The following is a 17,500-nucleotide window of genomic DNA, read 5'->3' as shown; positions in this document are numbered from 1 at the left end:
AGGTACCCTCAGTGAGCTCTCGGTCTGGTCCCTCAGAATGTGTCCCTCACGTACAGGTTAGAGAGGTACCCTCAGTGAGCTCTCGGTCTGGTCCCTCAGAATGTGTCCCTCACGTACAGGTTAGAGAGGTACCCTCAGTGAGCTCTCGGTCTGGTCCCTCAGAATGTGTCCCTCACGTACAGGTTAGAGAGGTACCCTCAGTGAGCTCTCGGTCTGGTCCCTCAGAATGTGTCCCTCACGTACAGGGTTAGAGAGGTACCCTCAGTGAGCTCTCGGTCTGGTCCCTCAGAATGTGTCCCTCACGTACAGGTTAGGGAGGTACCCTCAGTGAGCTCTCGGTCTGGTCCCTCAGAATGTGTCCCTCACGTACAGGTTAGAGAGGTACCCTCAGTGAGCTCTCGGTCTGGTCCCTCAGAATGTGTCCCTCACGTACAGGTTAGGGAGGTACCCTCAGTGAGCTCTCGGTCTGGTCCCTCAGAATGTGTCCCTCACGTACAGGTTAGGGAGGTCCCCTCAGTGAGCTCTCGGTCTGGTCCCTCAGAATGTGTCCCTCACGTACAGGTTAGAGAGGTACCCTCAGTGAGCTCTCGGTCTGGTCCCTCAGAATGTGTCCCTCACGTACAGGTTCGGGAGGTACCCTCAGTGAGCTCTCGGTCTGGTCCCTCAGAATGTGTCCCTCACGTACAGGTTAGGGAGGTCCCCTCAGTGAGCTCTCGGTCTGGTCCCTCAGAATGTGTCCCTCACGTACAGGTTAGGGAGGTACCCTCAGTGAGCGCTCGGTCTGGTCCCTCAGAATGTGTCCCTCACGTACAGGTTAGGGAGGTACCCTCAGTGAGCTCTCGGTCTGGTCCCTCAGAATGTGTCCCTCACGTACAGGTTAGAGAGGTACCCTCAGTGAGCTCTCGGTCTGGTCCCTCAGAATGTGTCCCTCACGTACAGGTTAGGGAGGTACCCTCAGTGAGCTCTCGGTCTGGTCCCTCAGAATGTGCTCCTCACGTACAGGTTAGGGAGGTACCCTCAGTGAGCTCTCGGTCTGGTCCCTCAGAATGTGTCCCTCACGTACAGGTTAGGGAGGTACCCTCAGTGAGCTCTCGGTCTGGTCCCTCAGAATGTGTCCCTCACGTACAGGTTAGAGAGGTCCCCTCAGTGAGCTCTCGGTCTGGTCCCTCAGAATGTGTCCCTCACGTACAGGTTAGAGAGGTACCCTCAGTGAGCTCTCGGTCTGGTCCCTCAGAATGTGCTCCTCACGTACAGGTTAGGGAGGTACCCTCAGTGAGCTCTCGGTCTGGTCCCTCAGAATGTGCTCCTCACGTACAGGTTAGGGAGGTACCCTCAGTGAGCTCTCGGTCTGGTCCTCAGAATGTGTCCCTCACGTACAGGTTAGAGAGGTACCCTCAGTGAGCTCTCGGTCTGGTCCCTCAGAATGTGTCCCTCACGTACAGGTTAGGGGCGGTACCTCAGTGAGCTCTCGGTCTGGTCCCTCAGAATGTGTCCCTCACGTACAGGTTAGGGAGGTACCCTCAGTGAGCTCTCGGTCTGGTCCCTCAGAATGTGTCCCTCACGTACAGGTTAGGGAGGTACCCTCAGTGAGCTCTCGGTCTGGTCCCTCAGAATGTGTCCCTCACGTACAGGTTAGGGAGGTACCCTCAGTGAGCTCTCGGTCTGGTCCCTCAGAATGTGTCCCTCACGTACAGGTTAGAGAGGTACCCTCAGTGAGCTCTCGGTCTGGTCCCTCAGAATGTGTCCCTCACGTACAGGTTAGGGAGGTACCCTCAGTGAGCTCTCGGTCTGGTCCCTCAGAATGTGTCCCTCACGTACAGGTTAGAGAGGTACCCTCAGTGAGCTCTCGGTCTGGTCCCTCAGCTGCCTGGCTAACCACAGCACAGCGGCTGGGTGATGTTCGCTTTTACACGTGAGAATCAATTGAAACACTACAGCTGAAAACGTGTCTGGCCTTTATCTTCCTGCTTCCTCCTGATTGTGCTCCTCTCCTTCTGCGGTCACTCCTTCAGGTTTTTCTACCAGTTCCTGCTCGCAAACGAGCGGCATGTGGCCAAGGAGATCCGAGATGAGTACGTTGACACCATGAGTAAGATCTACTTCTCCTACTTCAAGTCGTACAGCAGCCGGCTGATGAAAGTGCAGGTCAGACACTTACCACAGTGCTTCTCGGTTAGCACCACGTGCCGTGCCGGTTATGTCCATTCCTCCCGTGCAGTGTCAAGGATTGCTGACGTGTGTGAGGAACGCCTGTTGATGTCTGGAACCGGGGGGGTGAAGTGGGGAGGGTTGGCCTGTCTGAATGTGACTGTCTGTGCCAGTCAGTAACCGAGTGTGGTAATGGCGAGTGAGAAGCCATCGTGAGATTAATGTATCCGCACTGCTCTCTCACTCTACCCCACTCCAGTACGAGGAGGTCGCTGACAAAGATGACCTGATGGGTGTCGAGGACACTGCAAAGAAAGATATCCTTTTCTGAAGCGAAGGCTCTGCTGTTATCACTTTACTGACCGTGAGTGTGAGTATTTACAAGCCCAGCTCAGTCACGGACCATCCGAGGTATCCCCGCAGTACGAGTGTACGATGCCGTTTTGTAATTAAAGCAGTCAGACTGATTGGTCAGTGTGGCCGTGTCAGAATATCCATCTAAATACCTCTTCACTATTATCAGGGTTTCTGTCTCTCACCCGCCTCGGGCAGTGAGTTCCAGATTTCCCACCAGCCTCTGGGTGAGAAAGGTTTTCTCCTCCTATCGCCCTGTGAACCTCCTGCCCCTTCCTTCAATTGATTGCCCCCTCCCTGGCTGGGTCATCCAACCCTCCATCAAGGGGGAACCATCTCTTCCTGTTGATTCTGTTTATAACCCTCCTGACTTTCTCCACCTCAATCATGTTCCCTCTCCATCCCCTCCACTCCCAGGAAAACAGCCCCAATGTCTCCTCAGCACTGAAACTCCCCCACCCGGGGTAACATGCTGGCAAGTCTCCCTCTGCCCCCCCCCCCCCCCATAGTGCAGATGGTTCGAACCAGTCCAGTCCCGTGCACCTTTGCTGCACTCCCTCTGTAACCAGGGTATCCTCCCTCAGCTGGAGAGACGGGAATGGCGCACAGTCCTCCAGGTGTGGAACTTGAACCCTTTCACTGGGAAGGTCAAGGTCCCATTTCCCTTCTTCACTGCCTGCTGCTCCTCAGTGGGACACTGAGTGCAGGGCCACCCAGGTCTCATTGCACCTTCCCCCTTCCCCAGTCTACCGCCATTTCAGGTAATGACCCACCTCCCTGTTTATCACTTCACTGACCGTGAGTGTGAGTATTTACAAGCCCAGCTCAGTCACATTTATCCACATTGTATTTCATTGCCCCTCTCTGAAAGACCCTCCCGATTTCAGCAGCGCGCAGCGAATTGACGTATGGGAGGGACCTGGAAAGCCATTCCAAACTCCTGGGCCACGTTGTCTGGGCAGTAACTGCTGATTGAGTTTGATCTTTGGGTTCCAGCTGAGTTTGGTGCCTTGCGTACGGATGGCAGTGAGGTGGGCGAACTGAAACCACCGCTACTGACAGAGGAACCATGAGATGGAGTCCCGACCCCCACCACCCCCCGGTGCAGCTGCCCCCTCCAATGGAGGAAGGAGACCCCATAGCATGACTGCAAAGTATTTAAGCATCCCAGTCCCCCAGCCAGGGAGGACAAGGGGGAGCCGATCACACTGGTGTGAGTGATGGGAGGGGGGCATGGGTGACAGCCCCCCTCCCATCACTCGGATATGATAGAGTGCCCTGCCTACCACAGTCAAGGAGGCAGGAAGCTCTGTCAGCAGCACTGGTTTACACAGGTACAACGTAGGCAGAGGAACAGGGATGGAGTCCTGGCACAACATGGGGGTGTGAGGTGCTGGAGCTAAGGTAGCTCTGGGAGTCTGTGGCTATGTAGTGGCTGTTGTTGAGACACCCGTTGGTATGAGAGGTGCTGTAGAAAACCTGACCTTGTCTTTTCCACGGCTTGACGTGTCTCTGCCCCTTAACTCTGTCCACGCTTCTTCTCCAAACCGTCGCTGAAGAATCGCAACACCATTTTTACCCTGGGGAACCGAGGCAACGTTATCGCGTCATCAGAACTGGAAGCACCCATCATCGTGCCTCACGCAGCTCAGAAGAGCGACATTCGGGTAAGCGTGATTCGTGTCAAGTCAGGGATTTGTAAGGAGCTGCGAGTGGTGGACCTCCTGTTAGCCATGTCCTCCCCGCACCTCTCTGTGCAGCACCAGAGCACGTTCTGAGCCAAGAGTGAGAGGCGTTTGTTTACTGTCCCACCACCGGACAGAGAGCGTGCTCTAGTGTCAGGAGCATAATAGGAGGCGGGTTAGAGTGGACACATCCCACTCCCCCATTCAGTGTGGTCACAACTGGCCTTCTACAGTTCGTGTTAATCCGTGATCTCCCCAAATGGGCTGAATGTCCCACAGCTTGTCATTCAAGTGGAGTTGATGCTGACGATCTCCCATGATCCGACTGAACGGATGGGTTCACTCAATCGGCTGTAAAAGTGAGGGGTAGGCGGGGGAGGGGGATTGAAGCAGTGTGGGGAGTGTCTAGATGTCCTGGGAGGGAGCGGGATCGGGGCAGTGGGGGGGGGGGGGGGTGTCTGGACGTCCTGGTGGGGAGGGGGATCGGGGCAGTGAGGGAGGTGTCTGGACGTCCCGGTAGGGTGTGAGTCAGTCAGGGCAGGTCAGTTGACCGACTACCCCGAATGAAGAGTTTTTTAAATGTGGACCTCCGAAACCAGGACACTTTTTTTTTAAACAACATCTTCACCTTGAGAGCGTTTAGTCATGAAAGACTCAGGTCATCAAATCCCGAAAGGAATCATCAAATTGTCTCCACGTTCCAAGGCCAAGGCTTTGGGAAGGTTGTAGTTAATTGAGTATCTGGGCAGGGGCGCAGGGCTGAACCACCCTTGTGTGACCATCTGTTTTTGGATCCATTTATCACGAAGCCATAAGCAGATAATTTGTCTGCTCCCCTCCTCTGGTGGGCATGCCAGATCCCACAGCGTTATTACAAAGGAGGACAAAATTATTCATCCAGTGTATTCCAGCCACACACTGTCCCTCGATCAGCCGAGTGAATGGGTAGGATGTCTCGTGTTGCTGTGGGATCTTGCTGTGCGTCGCTTGGTGGTTGTGTTCCTGCGTTACAGCAATGGCTTCACTTCCTTGTGCGCTGGTCACGAGCAATGCTGTCTGTGTGTATATAGATATATATTTTAGTTTTGTTCATTGCCTCTGCACAACAGTTGTGTGTTCTCTCAGTAACGATCCTCCCCAGCCTCGTGTCAATCTGTTTCAGTAACTCGGCACCACATTAACCAGCGGTAGCAATATTTCACTCTGAGCTCTCTGATCAGTCCGCTGTTACCCTCAGTTGACATTGTACCAATCTCCTGAGTGCCAAATTCAAGTTCGTTTGGTGCTGTACCTCTGGGGTTCGTTCAGAGTCAGTAAGAATATCCAAACTGATTTTATCCCAACCTTCTCTCCAGCCAGCAGCCTGGACTGGACATGAAAATCAGTTCTCTCGAACTTCAAGAGTTCGGCATCACTGTCCCTGCTTTATTTTTGATTCATGATATCTGACACATTTCCAAGGTGTTCTGTTGATTTGCTGTATGTGCCAAAAACGCTGAAAGTTTTATTGTTGAAGGTTGTTCTGAGGCGATGTATCTATTGTCGGTTTCTCTGATAATCGAGGTAACTCCTGACGTTTCCATCTTTCACCCTTCAGTATCCCTTTGAGAGTCTGTTCCGCAGCCAGCACTACGCACTTCTCGATAACAGTTGCCGTGAATATCTGTTTCTCTGTGACTTCTTCATGGTGACCGGGAACTCTGCGCAGGATCTGTTTAACGCCATCATGGGGAAGACTCTCACCATGTTCTTGGTAATTTAAAAATGGATTGAACTCTTTAAGCAGGGGCGCTTACCCTTCTAGCCACCCAGATATCCCTGTGTTTAGTTTTACAGAGTGAGATCGTTGTACTTTTTACAGATCAGCAACGACATGACCCTCGTGCCTGCATTGGGTCTCTAAAATCTAAGCAATCAATCCAAGCCCCCCTACTCTTTCTCCCCCCTCACCCTCCCGAAATATGATTTCCCAAGTTATCTTTTTAGAATTTGAGTCTGGGTCCACGTAAGATACATAACAGGGAGTAGGAGGAGCCCAGTCGGCCCCTTGAGCCAACATTGTATACCATCCCCACCTCAACTCCACTTTACTGCCCACTCCCCATAAACCTTCAACCTGTTACTGTTAAACATCTCTGTATCTCCTCAAATTTACTCACTGTCCCAGCACCACAGCCTGGGGGAGTGAGTTCCAGATTCACGACCCTGTGAGAGAGGGCATTTCTCCTTGTCTCTGTTTTAAGTCTGCCACCCCCTTTATCCTGAAACGATGATCTCTCGAGTGGAAGCACCCTCTCAGTGTCTACTTTCTCAATCCCCTTTAACATCTTCTATTCCCCCCCCCCCATTAGATCACCTCTCCTTCCTCTTCAACTCCAGAGAGTATCGGCACAAACTGCTCGATCTGTCGTCAATAAGATGAGCCCCTCATCTCTGGGATAACCCTCCTCTGAACGTTTCAGTACAGCTACATCCCTCCTGCAGTAAGGGGACCCAGATTGGTGCACAGAGCTCCAGGCGTGCTCTCACTAATACCTCATATAGTTGCCCAGAGGTCCGTGAAGAGTTAACTGTACTGCTGTGGGTCTGGAGTGACGAGTGGGCCAGACCAGGTAAGGAGGGCAGTTTCCTTCCCTAAGGGACATGGATAAACCACACGGGGTTTTCCAACAATCAGCAGTTGCATGGTGGCCATTGTTGTAGCTTTTTCTTTATTTGAGTTTTAATGTTCAGTTTCAATCTCACCGCGGAGCTGGGCGGAGGGAGATTTGAACCCATACACCCAGATCTTTGGCCTCAGATTCTGGGTTACTGTCCAGTGACATTACCGCAGCCATCGCCTCCCCAATATTATCAATTGTTGGAAAAGCCCCATCTGGTTCATTTAATGCAGTCTTCCACCCTTACACTGTCCTGGCCTACACGTGACTCCAGACGCTGCCGTCATGCCCTCGGGGCAATTAGGGACAGGTAACAAATATTGACCTCGTCAGTGACATCTACGTTGCCGGAATGAGGATTTGTTTTTAAATATTAAGTTGTTGTACAAAGAGCTTCCGAAGCCTGAGTGTAGACAACGAGAAGAGACCGAATATAAATCGGAAATCCCACTCTGGGAGAGGCTTACCGGGCACTCTGTACATCGCCATTTTATATATGTCTGTGTGTGCAGACCTGGCGGTGCGTGCCTGTGTGTGCGCAGACCTGGCGGTGCGTGCCTGTGTGTGCGCAGACCTGGCGGTGCGTGCCTGTGTGTGCGCAGACCTGGCGGTGCGTGCCTGTGTGTGCGCAGACCTGGCGGCGCCTGCCTGTGTATGCGCAGACCTGTGTATGCGAAGACCTGGCGGCGCGTGCCTGTGTGTGCGCAGACCTGGCGGCGCGTGCCTGTATGTTTTCTCTGAAGTGCAGTGGAACCAAGGGAGAGTCCTCAGCATTTTGCAGGCCCAGTTCCCCTGTCCTCCCCTCCCGATTTGTTATGTGTAGCAGTTGCGGAATGTTGCAGCACCTGCCTTTGGGTCTGTGTCTGTAAAGAGTTTGTCGTTTCAGAAACACGTGGATACCTACATCGCTGATTGCTTTGACAGCATCGCCATCTTCCTGTCCATTCACATCATTCTCCGCTTCAAGACCATCATGGCCAAGAGGAATGTGCCCGCTGTTGATAAGTGAGTCGTTTTGCAGGTGCAGCACTACCACAGATGGGCTGAAGGGCCTTTTCCACACAGTGAGGTTTCTGATTCTCTGTCCGAAAGGGAATCGCTCTGCCTGAACCTCGGGGAATTGTACATGGGCTCTGAAATGTCCTTTCATGTACAAACGTGGAATGTAGGCCCAGGTCACTCCAGCCTGCTCCCTGCCCGGTCGGATCATGCCTGGTCTCCTTCCCTTTTGCTCGGACCCTACCTCTTGCTCAGCCTTGTTCACCCAGTGCCGTGAGGTAATCACCCGGCTGCGTCCTCACCCTGTGACGGGATGCCTGGCAATTTGCATTTGTATAGCACCTGTCATAGTGGTGCCCCCAGGGTGAATTTGTTGAAATTTGACGCTGAGCCAATTCAGGAGGGGGACTGGGCCAGGTGACAAAAACATGGTCACAGTGGCAAGACTTGCAGGCAATTCGGAAGGGAGAAGGTAAGAGGCAGTGGTCTGGAGGAGCTCCTGAGTTCAGGGCCTCGGTATCTGAACACGCAGCCCCCTGGCTGTGCAGCAGTCTGGTTTGTTCAGGGTTATAGTGTCCGACAGCACAGAGGCAGGCCCTTCGGCCCACACTGGTCCGTGCTGAGCACAATGTCCATCCGCAGTAGCCCCATTTCCCTGCACTTGGCCCGTATCCTTCTAATCCTTCCCTATCCATTTATTTGTCTGAAAGCCTTTTAAATGCTGAAATTGTACCAGCCTCCACCAGTTCCACTGGCAGCTCGTTCCATACACGCACCACTCTCTGTGTTTAAAAAGAAAGCTGCCCCTCAGGTTCCCTTTTAATTCTTTCCCCTCTAACCTTAAACTGATGCCCTTTAGTCCTCGATTCCCCAACCCTGGGTAAAAGACTGAGTGTATTCACCCTAGCCCTGCCTCTCATGATGTTATACACCCCTATAAGGTCCCCCCTCAGCCTCCCACACTCTAAAGGAAAGGTCCGAGCTTGTCCAGAGCGGCCACGTGACCCCAGGCTTTGTGCTCTCTGGGCCATACATGGTGGTAAGCATTGGCTGTGCCTGGAGGACCTTTCACTTGGTGGGAGAGCGAGACTCTCACTGAGGAAGGAGAGCCAGACTGATGGGCCAGGGCAGTGGGTTCAAATCCCGCCCCCTCACCACAGCAGCAGGCACAACGTCTGCTCCAATGGTTCATCAGGATTGAAATGTGATGGCAGCCACGAATACCCTCTCAGGGAGGGAAATCTGCCGTCCTTACCCGGTCTGGCCTCCACGTGACTCCGGGCCCACAGCAACGGGATTGATTCTTAACCTTCCTCGGAAATGGCAAAATGAGTCACTGAGTTCATGGGTCGGTTAGGGTTCCGTTATGGAGCAGACCAAACTCCCTCTAAGTATATATCGTCCAGACACTAACTTTCTCTGATTTTAAAGGCCAGTGCCAGCCTTTGGGTTCCAGATGCAGTTCGATGGTCAAACGACCAGGTTTGAAGCAAAACGTAGCTGATTCATACACTGAAATACTCTCAAAAGAAAGAAGGAATTGGAATAACTTAACTCTGTTTTGGAAAGCAGAATAGATTATTTAATTACTGGTCAGTAACCGTTCCAATACAGTAACATCTCCATAAGCACACCCTTCTCAAAGACAAATTCAATAAAATAGATTGTCTCACGGGCAATTCTCAAGGAAAAATAACATCAAGAGAAAACTTAAGAGGGTGAGAGTGTAGTGGGGAGAGAGATACTCAGCTTCCAAACCCAGCTTCTAGACCGTAGCAACCGTTGCTAGTGAAAACCAAAAACTAAACTGCCAGGCTCTGTCGGAGATTGACCCCACCCATCCAGGCTGCTTCTATTGTTCCAACTTTCAAATTAATTTCCAAGCTGTTTGTTTCATTGGATTCAAACAGGCAGCTCGTCATCTCTGTCCTAAAACCTCTCTCCAAAAACAAAACTGGGGCCAAAAACACCTCTTAGAGCCAGAGGGTCGTCACAGATGGACGTTAAATGCTCACCTTGCCACGAAGCCCCTCCCATCCTCCGAAGAGAATGGGGTCTGTACGAAGAGCTACCAGTGACTGAGTGTTGCAAACTGGAGCGTCCGAGAGGGCAGGAAAGCCGGGGGAGGGGACGGAGGCGAGGAGTCACTATCACTGGGTTACGGCCGGAGGACAGCAAGGGTCTGCGAACTGATGTGGAATGTACATCATGATTAGCAACGAATGTCGCAGTTTCAAACCTCTCCGAGTGAGCCACACAGCGTAGAGAAACGAGAGATTTTATTCCATTCTTGTAATCGTCAGCCTGACTGGTTTACAAGTCACATGACGGCTGGGGAAAGAAATTAAAATTAGAGCTGCTGAGGAGAGCAGGTACCTCAGGGAATCACAGAGGTCACTCAGCCCATTGGGTCTGCATTGATCTTCTGAAGAATGTCTCACCCACACCCACCCATTGACCCTATCCCTACATTTCCCACCGCCAACCCACCCTAACCTGCACATCCCTGGGACACTATGGGACAATTTCCCATGGCCATTCCACCGTAACCTACACATCCCTGGGCACTATGGGACAATTTCCCACGGCCAATCCACCCTAACCTACAAATCCCTAGGCACTATGGGACAATTTCCCATGACCAACCCACCCTAACCTGCACATCCCTGGGCACTATGGGACAATTTCCCATGGCCAATCCACCCTAACCTACACATCCCTGGGCACTATGGGACAATTTCCCATGGCCAATCCACCCTAACCTACACATCCCTGGGCACTATGGGACAATTTCCCACCGCCAACCCACCCTAACCTGCACATCCCTGGGACACTATGGGACAATTTCCCACGGCCAATCCACCCTAACCTGCACATCCCTGGACACTATGGGACAATTTCCCATGGCCAATCCACCCTAACCTACACATCCCTGGGCACTATGGGACAATTTCCCATGGCCAATCCACCCTTACCTGCACATCCCTGGGCACTATGGGACAATTTCCCATGGCCAATCCACCCTAACCTACACATCCCTGGGCACTATGGGACAATTTCCCATGGCCAATCCACCCTAACCTACACATCCCTGGGCACTATGGGACAATTTCCCATGGCCAATCCACACTAACCTGCACATCCCTGGGCACTATGGGACAATTTCCCATGGCCAATCCACCCTAACCTACACATCCCTGGGCACTATGGGACAATTTCCCATGGCCAATCCACCCTAACCTACACATCCCTGGGCACTATGGGACAATTTCCCATGGCCAATCCACCCTAACCTGCACATCCCCGGGCACGATGGGACAATTTCCCATGGCCAATCCACCCTAACCTACACATCCCTGGACACTATGGGACAATTCCCCATGGCCAATCCACCCTAACCTACACATCCCCAGGCACTATGGGACAATTTCCCATGGCCAATCCGCCCTAACCTACACAACCCGGGGCACTATGAGACAATTTCCCATGGCCAATCCACCCTAACCTGCACATCCCTGGACACTATGGGACAATTTCCCATGGCCAATCCACCCTAACCTGCACATCCCTGGGCACTATGGGACAATTTCCCATGGCCAATCCACCCTAACCTGCACATCCCTGGGCACTATGGGACAATTTCCCATGGCCAATCCACCCTAACCTGCACATCCCCGGGCACTATGGGACAATTTCCCACGGCCAATCCACCCTAACCTGCACATCCCTGGACACTATGGGACAATTTCCCATGGCCAATCCACCCTAACCTACACATCCCTGGGCACTATGGGACAATTTCCCATGGCCAATCCACCCTAACCTGCACATCCCTGGGCACTAAGGGACAATTTCCCATGGCCAATCCACCCTAACCTGCACATCCCTGGGCACTAAGGGACAATTTCCCACGGCCAATCCACCCTAACCTACACATCCCTGGGACACTATGGGACAATTTCCCATGGCCAATCCACCCTAACCTACACATCCCTGGGCACTATGGGACAATTTCCCACGGCTAATCCACCCTAACCAGCACATCCCTGGGCACTATGGGACAATTTCCCATGGCCAATCCACCCTAACCAGCACATCCCTGGGCACTATGGGACAATTTCCCACGGCTAATCCACCCTAACCAGCACATCCCTGGGCACTATGGGACAATTTCCCATGGCCAATCCACCCTAACCTACACATCCCTGGGCACTATGGGACAATGTAGCATGGCCAATCCACCCTAATGTGCACATCTTTGGACTGTGGGAGGAAACTGGAGCACCCGGAGGAAACCCACGCAGACATGGGGAGAATGTGCAAACTCCACACAGACAGTTGCCCGAGGGTGGGATCGAACCCGGGTCCCTGGCGCTGTGAGGCAGCAGTGCTAACCACTGTGCCACCGTGCCACTCACAGGCTAGTACAGCACTTTAGGTAACCTGAACCGCGTCGTGATGCGAACCGTTTCTGAGAAACACTCTTTACCCACTGGTCTGTCTTGTCTTTTCTTACAAACCCAGTTGTAAAACTGTGTTTAGTGACCATTTTTGAGGGGAGGTTGTTTGGTTATGTGTCCTCTGCAGGTACTGGGAGACTTTGTTGGAAATCCTCTGGCCCAGGTTTGAGCATATCCTGGAGTTGAACATTCAGAGCATCCGCAACACAGACCCCCAGAAGCTGGGAGCTCTCGACACCCGGCCACACTACGTGAGTGCGGACCCCTTCCCCCACACCCCCAGTCCCCAGCCCTCCGTGTGGCTTTGTTTTAAATGCCTTGTGCTTCTGGTAGTCCATGGTGTGAGCAGCTGGACAGGATGCAGTTGTGAGGGGGCCAGCGGACTCTCACCCTTCTATCTGAGTAGAGGTGAGGGTTTTTATGGCGAAATATTTTGCTGCTGGTAAAGGTCTTTGTGCACCCACCGAGATGTGCTTCAGCCTCATCAGCACTGTCCGTGCGTTCCTATTCGAGCTCAGACCTGCCTCTGACCGAACCATGCTGTTGGTTCCAGAGAGGAGCTGGGAGGGAGGGTTATGTACTGCAGGGTACCTTGTAGATGGTACACACTGTTGTTACTGAGTGTCGGGGGGTGGAGGGAGGGGATGTTTGGGGAGTTTCTGCAGGGTACCTTGTAGATGGTACACACTGCTGTTACTGAGCGTCGGGGGGTGGAGGGAGGGGATGTTTGGTGAGTTTCTGCAGGGTATCTTGTAGATGGTACACACTGCTGTTACTGAGCATCGGGGGGTGGAGGGAGGGGATGTTTGGGGAGTTTCTGCAGGGTACCTTGTAGATGGTACACACTGCTGTTACTGAGCGTCGGGGGGTGGAGGGAGGGGATGTTTGGTGAGTTTCTGCAGGGTATCTTGTAGATGGTACACACTGCTGTTACTGAGCATCGGGGGGTGGAGGGAGGGGATGTTTGGGGAGATTCTGCAGGGTACCTTGTAGATGGTACACACTGCTATTACTGAGCGTCGGGGGGTGGGGGGAGGGGATGTTTGGGGAGTTTCTGCAGGGTACCTTGTAGATGGTACACACTGCTATTACTGAGCGTCGGGGGGTGGAGGGAGGGGATGTTTGTGGGAGTTTCTGCAGGGTATCTTGTAGATGGTACACACTGCTGTTACTGAGCGTCAGGGGGTGGAGGGAGGGAATGTTTGGGGAGTTTCTGCAGGGTACCTTGTAGATGGTACACACTGCTGTTACTGAGCGTCGGGGGGTGGAGGGAGGGGATGTTTGGTGAGTTTCTGCAGGGTATCTTGTAGATGGTACACACTGCTGTTACTGAGTGTCGGGGGGTGGAGGGAGGGGATGTTTGGGGAGTTTCTGCAGGGTACCTTGTAGATGGTACACACTGCTGTTACTGAGGGTCGGGGGGTGGAGGGAGGGGATGTTTGGGGAGTTTCTGCAGGGTACCTTGTAGATGGTACACACTGCTATTACTGAGCGTCGGGGGGTGGAGGGAGGGGATGTTTGTGGGAGTTTCTGCAGGGTATCTTGTAGATGGTACACACTGCTGTTACTGAGCGTCAGGGGGTGGAGGGAGGGGATGTTTGGGGAGTTTCTGCAGGGTACCTTGTAGATGGTACACACTGCTGTTACTGAGCGTCGGGGGGTGGAGGGAGGGGATGTTTGGGGAGTTTCTGCAGGGTATCTTGTAGATGGTACACACTGCTGTTACTGAGCGTCGGGGGGTAGAGGGAGGGGATGTTTGGGGAGTTTCTGCAGGGTATCTTGTAGATGGTACACACTGCTGTTACTGAGCGTCGGGGGGTGGGGGGAGGGGATGTTTGGTGAGTTTCTGCAGGGTATCTTGTAGATGGTACACACTGCTGTTACTGAGCGTCGGGGGGTGGAGGGAGGGGATGTTTGGGGAGTTTCTGCAGGGTATCTTGTAGATGGTACACACTGCTGTTACTGAGCGTCGGGGGGTGGAGGGAGGGGATGTTTGGTGAGTTTCTGCAGGGTATCTTGTAGATGGTACACACTGCTGTTACTGAGTGTCGGGGGGTGGAGGGAGGGGATGTTTGGTGAGTTTCTGCAGGGTACCTTGTAGATGGTACACACTGCTGCTACTGAGTGTCGGGGGGTGGAGGGAGGGGATGTTTGGGGAGTTTCTGCAGGGTATCTTGTAGATGGTACACACTGCTGCTACTGAGTGTCGGGGGGTGGAGGGAGGGGATCTTTGGGGATGTGGTGTCGAGCTTGGTGAGTGTTGTTGGAGTTGCCCCCATCCAGGGCAAGTGGGGAATATTCCATCCTGACTAGATTTACTAAGACTGATTCTGATGGTGCAGGTGACGAGAAGGTATGCAGAGTTTTCTTCAGCGATTGTCAGCATTAATGAAACGTTTCCCAACGAGAAGACACACAATCTGCTTGGACAGTTACAGGTCAGTCGTAGATCCAGGGGTAACCACACCTCCCATCAAGGAAACTGTCAGACATTGACTGATCATGGCAAACCTGTGATTGTGCCTGTGTCTGTGTGTGCCTGTGTCTGTGTGTGCCTGTGTCTGTGTGTGCCTGTGTCTGTGTGTGCCTGTGTCTGTGTGTGCCTGTGTCTGTGTGTGCCTGTGTCTGTGTGTGCCTGTGTCTGTGTGTGCCTGTGTCTGTGTGTGCCTGTGTCTGTGTGTGCCTGTGTCTGTGTGTGCCTGTGTCTGTGTGTGCCTGTGTCTGTGTGTGCCTGTGTCTGTGTGTGCCTGTGTCTGTGTGTGCCTGTGTCTGTGTGTGCCTGTGTCTGTGTGTGCCTGTGTCTGTGTGTGCCTGTGTCTGTGTGTGCCTGTGTGCGCGTGTGTGCGTGCCTGTGTCTGTGCCTGTGTGCGTGTGCCTGTGTCTGTGCCTGTGTGCGTGTGCCTGTGTCTGTGTGTGCGTGTGGTGATTAAGTTCTGATTACATTAATGATTCCCACCGCCCGTGACTGGTTGTAGATATTTGCCAAACGCTGGTTATTGGACTCTCTGAAAGAGAAACCGGTTTTATTCATCCATCAGAGACCGGGTGAGGTTCCCCAGGATTGTTCCAGGCCCAGAAGAGAATTAACCTCCTGGGTGAGGGAGGGAAGGTGTGGGGTAGGTGCCAGGGGGTTTGTAGGTAAACCCGTTCCCCTCAGTTCCCTGCAGTAAGGAGGGTGAGTGCGAGGGGGTGTTGGTGGGGGTAGGGGTGGTAAACCCGTTCCCCTCAGTTCCCTGCAGTAAGGAGGGTGAGTGCGAGGGGGTGTTGGTGGGGGTAGGGGTGGTAAACCCGTTCCCCTCAGTTCCCACAGTAAGGAGGGGGAGTGCGAGGGGGAGTTGGGGGTGATAAACCCGTTCCCCTCAGTTCCCGCAGTAAGGAGGGGGAGTGCGAGGTGGGGGTGGGGGTGATAAACCCGTTCCCCTCAGTTCCCGCAGTAAGGAGGGGGAGTGCGAGGTGGGGGTGGGGTGGTAAACCCGTTCCCCTCAGTTCCCGCAGTAAGGAGGGGGAGTGCGAGGTGGGGGTGGGGTGGTAAACCCGTTCCCCTCAGTTCCCGCAGTAAGGAGGGGGAGTGCGAGGTGGGGGTGGGGTGGTAAACCCGTTCCCCTCAGTTCCCGCAGTAAGGAGGGGGAGTGCGAGGTGGGGGTGGGGTGATAAACCCGTTCCCCTCAGTTCCCGCAGTAAGGAGGGGGAGTGCGAGGTGGGGGTGGGGGTGATAAACCCGTTCCCCTCAGTTCCCGCAGGAAGGAGGGGGAGTGCGAGGGGGAGTTGGGGGTGATAAACCCGTTCCCCTCAGTTCCCGCAGTAAGGAGGGGGAGTGCGAGTGGGGGTGGGGGTGGTAAACCCATTCCCCTCAGTTCCCGCAGTAAGGAGGGGGAGTGCGAGGTGGGGGTAGGGGTGGTAAACCCGTTCCCCTCAGTTCCCGCAGTAAGGAGGGGGAGTGCGAGGGGGTGTTGGGGGGGTGTGGGGGTGGGGGTGATAAACCCGTTCCCCTCAGATCCCCGCAGTAAGGAGGGGGTGTTGGGTGGTAAATCTGTTCCCCTCAGTAAGGAGGAGGAGTGTGAGGGGGTGTTGGGGCGGTGGGAGTGGGGGTACTAAACCTGTTTCCCCTCAGTTCCCGGCAGTAAGGAGGAGGAGTGTGAGGGGGTGTTGGGGCGGTGGGAGTGGGGGTACTAAACCTGTTTCCCCTCAGTTCCCGGCAGTAAGGAGGGGGAGTGTGAGGGGGTGTTGTGGGGGTGGGGGTGATAAACCCGTTCCCCTCAGTTCCCTGCAGTAAGGAGGGGGAGTGCGAGGGGGTGTTGGGGGAGGTGGGGGTGGTAAACCTGTTCCCCTCAGTTCCCCGCAGTAAGGAGGGGGAGTGCGAGGGGGTGTTGTGGGGGTGGGGGTGATAAACCCGTTCCCCTCAGTTCCCCGCAGTAAGGAGGGGGAGTGCGAGGGGGTGTTGGGGGGTGGGGGTGATAAACCCGTTCCCCGCAGTGAGGTTTAATTTGGAGAGGATCCCTTTCTCCCAGACCCCACTGAACTGTTGAAGTTCGACAATTGAGCCAGTCTTCCTTGTGTTCATGGTGAGTGATGTACTGAACTCGGGAAGGAATAGGAACGCAGCAGAGCGAAGGGCAATCCAAAAAGATATGAGGTTGAGCTGATGCCTTGTTTTACCTGCACAGCAGGGGTGTTCAAAGCATTGCCTTCAAACTGTGACCCGCCCACACTGGGACAGTCATACACACAGTCCAGTCTCGCTTTCATTGTGAACCCATCTACTCCAGTCAAATAGACATGAGGTGTGTCGTGAGCAGTCCCCCCCACCTTCACCTGTCTGAGTGTGTGTGAGTGTCTGTGTGTCTGAGTGTGTGTCTGAGTGTGTGTCTGAGTGTGTGTCTGAGTGTGTGTCTGAGTGTGTGTCTGAGTGTGTCTGTCTGAGTGTGTCTGTCTGAGTGTGTCTGTCTGAGTGTGTCTGTCTGAGTGTGTCTGTCTGAGTGTGTCTGTCTGAGTGTGTCTGTCTGAGTGTGTCTGTCTGAGTGTGTCTGTCTGAGTGTGTCTGAGTGTGTGTGTGTCTGAGTGTGTTGTAATGGAGGCGGGTGGAAGCTGACCACACCAGCGCAGTTGCTCTGAGGCTGACCAGGACTGTTTCTCCCCCAGGTAGAGGTGGAGAACTTTGTCCTGCGCATGGCAGCTGAGTTTGCAACACGGCGGG

At 53.7% G+C, this 17,500-nt stretch overlaps 1 protein-coding gene across 3 annotated transcripts in view; it reads left to right on the top strand.

The window, feature by feature from the left end:
* The window catches only part of vps52 (VPS52 subunit of GARP complex), a 79,559-nt gene that overhangs the window by 32,568 nt on the left and 29,491 nt on the right, over positions 1-17,500 (top strand). For all 3 annotated transcript variants that reach the window (XM_087979123.1, XM_087979125.1, XM_087979124.1), the window contains exons 9-16: positions 2,013-2,145; positions 2,408-2,465; positions 4,036-4,169; positions 5,785-5,940; positions 7,734-7,852; positions 12,434-12,557; positions 14,649-14,744; positions 17,446-17,500. The exon at positions 17,446-17,500 is cut by the window's right edge and continues 53 nt beyond it. In XM_087979123.1, coding sequence (XP_087835249.1) covers positions 2,013-2,145; positions 2,408-2,465; positions 4,036-4,169; positions 5,785-5,940; positions 7,734-7,852; positions 12,434-12,557; positions 14,649-14,744; positions 17,446-17,500 — 875 coding nt within the window. The remainder of the gene's footprint in view (positions 1-2,012; positions 2,146-2,407; positions 2,466-4,035; positions 4,170-5,784; positions 5,941-7,733; positions 7,853-12,433; positions 12,558-14,648; positions 14,745-17,445) is intronic.

The sequence above is a fragment of the Chiloscyllium plagiosum genome, unplaced genomic scaffold, assembly GCF_037043375.1.
Source record: "Chiloscyllium plagiosum isolate Xiang-an unplaced genomic scaffold, Cpla_swu_hap1 HiC_scaffold_35, whole genome shotgun sequence".
In the NCBI taxonomy this organism is placed as follows: domain Eukaryota; kingdom Metazoa; phylum Chordata; class Chondrichthyes; order Orectolobiformes; family Hemiscylliidae; genus Chiloscyllium; species Chiloscyllium plagiosum.
Note: the sequence above shows the minus strand (reverse complement) of the source record. Positions and strands in the feature narration are given on the sequence as shown.